Here is a 9,853-nt window from a genome sequence, read left to right on the forward strand (position 1 = left end):
TTGGGAAGCAGTGGCTGGAAAGCTGCACAGCAGAGAAGGACCTGGGGGTGCTGGTCGACAGCTGATTGAAGATGAACCAGCAGTGTGCTCAGGTGGCCAAGAAGGCCAACAGCATCCTGGCTTGTATCAGCACTAATGTGGCCAACAAGAGCAGGGAAGTGATTGTTTCCCTGTACTCTGCACTGGTGAGGCCACACCTTGAGTACTGTGTCCAGTTTTGGGCCCTTCACTCCAAGAAGGACATGGAGGGGCTGGAGCGTGTTCAGAGAAGGGCAAAAAACGCTGGTGAAGGGTCTGGAGAGCAAGTGTTACAAGGAGCGGCTGAGGGACCTGGGGTTGTTTAGCCTGGACAAAAGGAGGCTGAGGGGAGACCTTATGGCTCTCTACAACTAGAGAAGTGGGGGTCGGACTCTTCTCCCATGTGACAAGTGACCAGATGTGAGGAAATTGCCTAAAGTTGCACGAGGGGAGATCTAGGTTAGATATCAGGAAGAATTTCTTTACAGAGAGGGTTGTGAAGCATTGGAACAGGCTGCCCAGGGCAGTGGTGGAGTCCTCATCCCTGGAGGGGTTTAAGAGATGTGTGGATGTGGTGCTGAGGGACATGGTTTAGGGACCCTGGCAGTGCTGGGTGAACAGTTGGACTCAATGATCTTAAAGGTCTCTTCCAACCAGATGATTCTGTGATTCTGTGATCTGCAGGTGATACCAGGCCTGGAGGCACTTTATGAACTTTGGGGATTAGAAATCAGAATGAAATGATCTGCAGTTGGATAAGGACAAGTGAAAAGAGCCGCATGTAAGAATGATATTTCCAAAAACTGCAGTTCTGAGCAAACCCAAGAATGCAGCAGTTCTTCATAAAAAATTGCTGGGAGTTGTGGTGGATCACACATTGAATATAAGCTGACAGCATCTTAGAATTGTAATAAAGGGAACTGTCCCAAAGGGCTGTCTGAAGGGCAGATCCATCCCCAGTTCTGGTCCCTGCCTTTTGAGAAAGGAGGAACAACCAGAGATACTTCTGAGAACAAGTCGTATGTGACAACAGATTCAGGTCCAAAAATGTGAAAACGATCCCTTTATGGTAGGGAAGACGGAGAAAAGATATAATAGCATCTTTCCAATGACACGCGGAAGATATCTGGAAAGAGGAAGGGAGTGATCTGAACTCGTGTTCACATCAGACAGGACGAGAAATCACAGGCTTGAATTGCATTGACAGAAACAGACTTTAGACACCAGCAAACCCCAATGCTACAGATAATTTGCTGCAGGAATATCTTGCCTAGGGGTTGGGGGTGGAATCTCTATCGCTGGAGTCTTTTGAGGACAGGTTAGACAAACACTTGTCAGGAATGGCTTAGGTAGAGAAGTAGAGTGGATCCTGCCTTGCGGCAGGAGATGAACTAGCTCAGTGTTTCTCAACCTTTCTACACTTCAGGACCATCCAACCTTCTGGGAAAGCAAAGCAGGTTGCCTTGTGCCACAGCGGTTTTCCTTTACATCCGAAAGAAGGTTAGATTGTTTATTTTCCTCTTCCTCATTTTATTTGCATGCATTCAGGGACTATGTTTGTGCATTTTCATTTAGGTTTTTTTTTTCCAGTTGTGCCACAGAACATCTTTGATGTCTCCCAGGCTGTTGTGATCCGTCAAACACAGGTTGAGAACAAACTCCTTTACCCAAATACTATCCAGGTACATATAAAAAAAGAAATTATGCTGCTATCTTGCAGCTGAAACCCTTTTGACAGTTAAACTGTGAAAGGGTTAATATCTCCCTAGTAAATTTTCTGGTTTATTCCAGTGGCTTTTCCCTGTATTGTAGCCAGGACAGATGCCTTGACGTGCTGCCTCTCAGCCTCTTTCTGCAAGCCAAACATTCCTCCCATTAATTTAGGAAACATAAAAGCATTTTGCTCTACATTAATGCTCAGCACTATCGTGCTGACACCCAGGTTAATAAGTTGACAATGAAGCTGGGGTTGAACTTGCAGATTATGACACTTAAGCTTTAGTGTCTCCAGGTGACTGCGGCATCTCAGCTTCTGTTATAGCCAAATGAGATGTAGACAAGTCAGGTGAGCCCAGACGTGATTCAGCTCACTCTGTAGCCTACATCCTCCGTTAGTAATTTCTACAGCATCTCTGAGTGTTCCCAGCTACTGGAACTTGCTCACCCATGCTATGAAATTGTTAGCATGCTCCCCGGCACAATTTGGGCCTGGGCCAGTAGCACTCTTCCAGATGTTGGTCAGACATGATTTGAACATTAGCCTGGGCCAGGAACCATGACAAATAAACAGCTTGGATCCAGCCACCTTGAAGGGTGAGAGTATGATAGGGTGAACATATCCATCATCCACCTCTTGATCTCATTATCTACCTCTCCTACCATGGCAGATAACGATGCAGGACTTGCAGGCAACTGTCACCCTTGGAGCTGCATCTCGAGGCTTTGCAGGATACCCCACAACACAGGGCACTGGTGTTTGGGCAGTTGAACCCATCCATACTCACCGCAGACCCCCACCTAGAGACACCTCTTTCCCCAGCAGCTGACCCCATGCCAGGTGCCAAGGTGCTCAGGGGTGTTTCTTGTCAGCTGGCTGCCAGCTTGCCTTCCTCAGTAGTCTTCCCAGGAGTCTCCTCCTGCAAAAGTCCAGGTTGAGTTGTTTAACTACAGCGGTGAAAGCAAAACTGAACAGATGCCATGCAGCTGGTTGCTGCCACAGAGCTGCTTGGCAGCAGAGATGTTTAGGGTTGGGTGCATTGGTGTATCTTATGAGTATCAGGTGCCTGGCTGCTTCATCCCTTCTCTTCTCACCCAGGTCCTGGGTCTCCAACACATCTCTTCAACAGGACTGGGAGAAGATGGGTGGGGAGGAAGGGGAAAATTGCTTCTCCCTGTGTGAGTCACCTCCATCTGCTTGCATGATATTCTGCAAAAGAGCCTCACTGACTAGAGAATCCAGCCCTTTTGCAAAGTGCAGGGATGCCTGTGTGCGACTGTAACCCTGTGAGCTCATGCCGATACGCTGGTGTGCAGATGAGGATTATGTCCCATTCCAGTGGCTGGTTCCAGTCAGCAGAACAACCTGTCTCTTACAGCAGAGAGGGGCCTCTTAAGTTAAGTGGCAGAGCCTCTGTATTTTGTCACTGAGGTCCTGGGCTCTCCCCTCTGTGCCAGGCTGTGTTATTTGTGTGTGTGCACTCATGGATTAATTGTAAACTGATCTCGGAAGCAGGGACTGAGTGCTCTCCATTGCCAGCACTGCCTCATGTCATCCAGTCCCCGGGGAGACATTGTTCGCCAGGGCTTTGGGAAAGGCACAGAAAAGGGGGAAAAGTGTTTCTAGCTGGGGCTGGAGAAGGTGCAGCGCCTTGACAAGGGGAATCCGGTCCAACTGGTTGGGCTGCTGTAATCAGATGCAAGGGGAGGAACTGGGGAGAAAGGCAGACAAAGGTAGGATGGGGACATGCTTGTTAACACTGGAAAAGAGACAAATTATGTCTGCTTAATTACTCGGGTGCTGCTGAACGCAGTTGAGGAGAAGCTGTGTGTTCCTGTGATCCTGTCTGCATGGTGCTGGTTTAAATGGAGTTTCCCTTGCAGTCTCAGAGCAGACTGAGGATGCTGGAAAGAATTGCTGTATTGCAATACCCGTGGTAGAATGGGGAGAGTGTGCAGCAGCAGCTTTCCCCCTTCCCCATGGGACAGAGAAAGCCTTTCATGTCAAGCTGAGGGTGAGAGGGGACAGGCAGAACCTCCTCTGTCCCCCTGCGTCTGATTGTATTCTCAGGGAGTATGTTTCTAAGCCCCAAATTCAAAGATCCTGCCTCAGTTTTTTCTCTGCTAAAGATCATTAGAGATGAAAGTTATATGCAAAAGAGGGATGGGAGAAGGGCGTATTCCTTAACTCCCTGCATGTCTGTGTCTGAAAAGGCACCAGCATTTGGGAGCTCGTTTCTATCTGGCTTTTTGTCTCTTCAGGATCTCAGGATTGCCAATTCCACCCTTTTTCATGCTGACCTTGTTGAAGGTCTTGCAGAGATGTTTGCAAGGAGAAGAGCTTTTTACTTCTTAGAGCTCATTCTCCATCATTAAATACAGGCAAGTCTAAATAAAGAAACAAGCAAAGAGCGCTTTAAAATGATCTGGAAAGAAATTCCTTCTCAATTACCTTTCATCTGCACAATGTATTTTAAACTGTCGTTCTGCTGATCCTCCACTTGACCATCGATTTGGGTGCAAGAGGCAGCAGAAAAAAAAGAAGTCTGAATTTCTAGTCTATTCTGAAAGGAAAAGGAAGGGACATTGGACATTAAACCATTTCCCCACAATAATAAAAATATTGGAAGATCTGCATGTTTTTTCTTATTCTTTTTAATTTTTGGAGGTCGTGTTTAACGGAGGACTTCAAATGCCCCCAAATTTAAAATTAAAAAATGAATGTGCTGTGATTTGACCTGTGGAGAGGAAGTTGTTGGCTGTGGAAAGCTGGCTACTGTCCTGTGGAAGCAGGTGATGGTGTTTTGGGGATGGCCAATGCGTGAAAAAGAAACAAACAGGGGAATTCCCCAAACAGTTTTCCCTTTGTAGAGCAGGTGAGTTTAGGTTGAGGCTGCTCTTGTGGTGCTAGGAAGCAGGATGAAGCAGGACTTCTCTGAAATCCCTATTTGTTCTCTGGAAAGCTGTCTTGAACCGTGCTGTCCTGCAGTTTCCACTGGGGATTCCAGGTGATCCCGCCTGCAGCTGCTGCCATGGTCCTCTGACATGTCCTCCCTCCTGGCACTCCATGCTGCCCTCACAGCCGGGACTGTTCCGGCCGGTTTCAAGGTAGACTGTGGCGATGAGGTCAGTCTCCTCCCAGGAGATTTCTGCTGACAGGGCCCTTTCCATCCCCTGCTATCAACACAAGTGAAACACCAGCCACCACTGCTGTTGCTCCCACCCTGTTTACACGGCTCTGCCCTGCTCTGCTCCACGCAGCGCTGGTGTTGCCATCGTAGCAAAGCCATACACACTGGTCTGGTTACATCAGTGCTTGCTTCCTCCCACAACCATTTTCATCGTCCTCTTTATTTACCTGTCATATGCATAGAAATGCTGTGACAAATCTCTGTTACTCTGCTGCCAGATCTGTGCCGCAGATTCCCCATGTGAGACATGGGCAGCTCATTTAGGTTCTCTTGGCTTTGCTTCTCTGGAGCGGGGATTTCTCTCCGCTGCATTGGCATTATGAGAATAAATACTTTACAAATTGTGAGGCACTCAAACAGTGCAGTAGTGGGGGCCATAGAAGTGTCGGGATAGGTGAGGAATCAGCAGAGCAGTAATCGTACCTGATCCTGTAAACACACATCTGAGTCTCCTCCTTTTCCTGAGTGAAGCCAAGTCTCAGAGCTGGTCCCAGGAGCAGTTTTGTGAGCATGAGTGTGTCCTGGACTAGGCCATCCTCGATCCTTTGAGGATTATAAATCATATGTTATATGGCTTCAGAGTTTCTTTTAATGTAGCCTTTTCATTTGTTCCCAGTTCCTACGTGCTTTGCCCTTGAATGAGTCACCAGAAGCTGCTGCTTATGCACTTTCCCCGGCCTTAAATACGTGCTTTATTTTAAGAAGCTGAATCTCCGGTTTCTCAGAACCTGAAACTCCCTTTTTCAGTTTGACAAGTGGACAGATGGCCAGAGGCGGAGGATCCTGGGGGACCTGTTAGAACGCTGCTCCCTGTCACAGCAGAAATTCTGTGCCAAGCAGCTTCAGGATCGAGTCCCCACTGAGGCTCTCGATTTTACCACAAGGCTTCCTAGAGTCCTGTCTTTATACATCTTTTCCTTCCTGGACCCACGGAGCCTCTGTCGATGTGCACAGGTAAAAAAGCCGGTTAAAAGAAAGGAAACAGCACTAGTTTTCAGGACAGACATGCCAGTGCCATTCTTCACAACACCAGGATGTCTTCTGACTTGGCAGCCTGGTGCCAAATGCTTAGTGTGACACTTGCATGAGACCGAACACAACACTCCCACAGATACTAAATTAAGCCAGTTTGGCCAAGATTTACAAAAGCAAAGAATAATTTTAGATGCTGAGCTCTAAGGCATTTAAAATGTGGCACTTTACTGATCCTTCCTAAGGAGAGCTGGTACTTTCTGAAACCTCTATTCTTTTAAAGCAACTTGTGCTGCGTGCAGAATCATTAACTGCTTTGAAAAGTATTGGCTTGTACCAGTTGCAAAGAACCGCACATGATGCTGTAAGAAAACCAGATCCTTTAAACTGCTTGAGGGAAAAGTGTTGGGTGTGGAGAAGCAGGGAAGTTACAGATGTGCTTTCAGTGGCTAAGACTCCAGAAATATGTTTGCATGAGAGGTGATGCCCAGGGTAGCTCTGAATGATCAAGTTCAGGTATTGGTGATGTTATTGCTCCATATAATACTACGAACAGATCAAAATTATAGCTGGTTTAAAGCTCACTCTAGTGCCTTTCTCCAGCATTTCATCTTTATGTGGCTGTAACTCACACTATTCATTCACAGGCAGGGAGAAGACAGGGTAGGAAATTACTTCCTTAGAAAGCAAGGCCTTTACAGAGCTACTTGTGTCATACCATCAGACAGCTGCTATTATAAGCATGCCACTGCCAGTAGATGCTGTTTGTCCTTAAGATGGAAGGAGCATCGCACACAAGCTGACTGTGTGATGACCTGGAACAGCAGATCATGAGGAGGGCGAAAATGTTCAGGACAGGTCTATCAGACTTGGGGAGTTTATTTACACTGTTTTTCTCAGTGGAAAGAACAGGTTTATTCCCACTGCTAGATGATTACTGAGTGGAAGCGCAGGAGGTTGCTTGAAAAAAGCTGAAATCTTCCCTCTTGGCCCATAATTTTTGGAGTATTTCACCCGGGGCTGGAGATCAGGTAACACTTAGAACTGAGCATGTCATGAAGACCTTGAATGGTTAATGAAAGGTTTAAATGGAGCATAAGCAGTGCTGAAGAATTGTACTAGTTTAAGAGCATAGAGGAATTACAGCTCAGAAGTCTCTAGCTGCCATCTTGGATGCTTGAGACACTAAGGTTCTCAATTTACTGGGTATTCACAGGTGAGCTGGTACTGGAAGTACCTGTCTGAACTGGATCAGCTCTGGATGCTGAAATGTCTGCGTTTTGGCTGGTACATCAACTTCTCTCCAACCCCCTTCGAGCAAGGAATCTGGAAGAAACATTACATTGAGATGGTGAAAGAGCTGCGTGTCACGAGACCGAAGGTGCAGTCCTACCACTTCTAGAGATGTTCGGAGCAAGTGGGGAAACTGGGCTGGTCGGGTTCCGAACCCCTTCACCTCTTTGTCTTCCTGTAATCCCCCACTAATAAAATGGAAAATCCACACTTTAAAATTAGAATCTAAACTCATTTGCCTCATGCTTTACTTTCCCATCATCCATTCCTGAATTCAAAGTCAGCCCTCTAATTTGAACCGCGCTCCCCTGCAGACCCACTCTGTAGTCAATAGGGAGAAGGCAACGCCTCTCTAAAACAGCTCAGCTCATCTTCACACAGATTTTGGGACATGGGCAATGACATGCACTGTCAGGGTGCCTATTTCTGTCCAATAACCATAGTGGAGCCTGGAGAGACTTATTTTGAGATAATTCTTGGAAGTCTAAAGTGAGGCAAAATAAATCTCATTTTCATTATAGGCTAAAATTAATTTTCTTTTTTAAATCATCTCTTTTATTAGACTCCTTCAAAGGATGAGTTTGTAGTTATTGACGTGCAACCAGTAAGAAGCAACATTCCGGAGGCAAAACCTTCTGTGCCAGGAAGGAGGGCAAACAAGGAGAAAAAAAAACTCCCACCGTGGCGGTCAGCAGACAGGCATCCTACAGACACCATCCGCTTCAACTACCTCGACAACTACGATCCCATCGAGCAGGCGAGGCAGGCGTAAGAGCTTGATCTCTTCCCTTTTGCTTTTTCTGTGACAGAGGGTATATCTGTGTCCTTTGCAAGCTCATTCTGCCTGTGCTCGAAGCTGCCTGGAAGTTGCAAACCCGCCTTGCTGCTCTTTTGGCTTTTCTTGGATTGGTCTGGGTCCAGTTGTCGTTGCAGCTGCATTACTGCGTGTCCTTTTGGCCCAGAGCGTGGGCACAGCTTGTTAGTGGCTGCCTTTAAAATACGCTGTAGCTCCTGGGGACGTTACACAGCTGTAATGGGAAGAATCAGGACACGAGTTTTGAGGTATTTTTAGGTATTAATTACGTGAATAATTACCCTGGCTGAGATAGATTCACCACCTAGATGCATCAGTTCTTGAGTTCCCAGGATGATCTGGTCAGCAACTGGCAAAACAAAGGCATTTCCACCCCGAAGTATTGTTTCATACATCAACTTGGCTTAGGGCTGCCCCATGTTATTTCTCCTTTGACACAACTGGCATCAGGTGTTTTCTGAATCTTAGATCTGTAGTCAAACTTCTGTGCATTAATGAGCACCAGTAGGAGCAACAGCAAGGAGGCTGCGGTAGTCACCAGTGCGCAGTGTTTGGCCCATTTCTGGTTTAAATCTCTGTCCTGACAGGACAAGAGGAAACAGCCTCAGGTAGTTCCAGGGGAGGTTGAGGTTGTCCCTGAGGAACCATTTCTTGCCCGTTGGGGTTGTGCAGGGCTGTCCCAGGCTGCCCAGGGCAGTGGTGGAGTCCCCATCCCTGGAGGGGTTTCCCAGCCGTGTGGAGGTGGTGCTGGGGGACAGGGGTTAGTGGGGACCTGGCAGTGCTGGGGGAACGTGGGGACTCGAGGAGCTAAAAGGTCTTTTCCAACCTGAACCATTCTGTGTTTCTCCAATTCTATAAAGCCACCTCTCAGTTTTCACGAGCTCACAGCAGTTACCTCAGTTCAGCTCATGTGCAGTAACTTGTGAAACTGTTAATACCATTACTGATCTGCACTTGGTGAACAGGTAATGGATGAACTCGACCGTTGCCTAGTTCCTGTGCGAGTCCCTGTGAAAAGGACTGCACAGCCTCTCACCCAACTGAACGTTTGGAGAGGAGGAGATTCCTCTTCGCTGTGCCAACAAAAACCTTGGGAACTGACTGAGCCACAATGAAAGTATCGGACTGTGCTTTAGGTAAATAACTGATAGAGCTGAGATTAGCCGCATGCGCAGCAACAACCAGCCCACGAATTAGCCCGGCTGAGGGATTATTCGGCTAAGCAGCCACGCACTTGCGTAGGCTCTTTCTGCACATGATTAACATTGCTGGACCCACCACTCCTCCAGGGTGTTCCACAAAGTTCCCCGTGTCTAAGCAAAAGCCTTTTATGAATCATTTTTTAATCCGCGTCCCCTAGTCCCAGCATACTGCGCTACTTCAAAGAGCTTCCCAGTTTCCGCCTCACTCTCTTTCTGTGGTATGTTTCCAAACTCCAGCACCATTTAGGATGTAGTTCTTGGAGGCTTTTAAGTAAATATTTTGACCAAATGCTTCTTGTTGCAAATGGATGTCCTGAGATTACCTTCCAGTTGTGCTAAATACTTCTGTGGCAGCTCCCAAAGGTTAATGTGAGGTTGAGGGTTCCCTTGTGCTGGCCATGACCCAGTGTCAAAAGTGGGACAAGCTTTGTTTGAAGACTTTGAAAGTCACTTTTTCCAGCACCGAACTGTAGATGCAGCTGACAGCCAGATGCAAATGACTGTGAGTTGCTAATGATACAGTAAACACACTGACAGGTTTATTCTCCAAAGTGAGATTAGAGCCTCTCTCCATTTTGAGGATATGGAGAATATTTTAATGCCGAGTATTTCAGCAAATATGGCATTTATATGTAATTATAAAGGAT

General features: G+C 47.0%; 1 protein-coding gene across 1 annotated transcript in view; it reads left to right on the forward strand.

Annotated features, from left to right (window-relative positions):
* Window positions 1–7,962, forward strand: part of FBXO16 (F-box protein 16) — a 15,425-nt gene extending 7,463 nt beyond the window's left edge. Inside the window, exons 3-5 of the mRNA XM_010143542.1 lie at window positions 5,673–5,879; window positions 7,114–7,278; window positions 7,753–7,962. Coding sequence (XP_010141844.1) covers window positions 5,673–5,879; window positions 7,114–7,278; window positions 7,753–7,962 — 582 coding nt within the window. The remainder of the gene's footprint in view (window positions 1–5,672; window positions 5,880–7,113; window positions 7,279–7,752) is intronic.
* The last annotated feature ends 1,891 nt before the right edge of the window (window positions 7,963–9,853 follow it).

The sequence above is a fragment of the Buceros rhinoceros genome, unplaced genomic scaffold (assembly GCF_000710305.1).
Source record: "Buceros rhinoceros silvestris isolate BGI_N320 unplaced genomic scaffold, ASM71030v1 scaffold43769, whole genome shotgun sequence".
NCBI lineage: Eukaryota > Metazoa > Chordata > Aves > Bucerotiformes > Bucerotidae > Buceros > Buceros rhinoceros.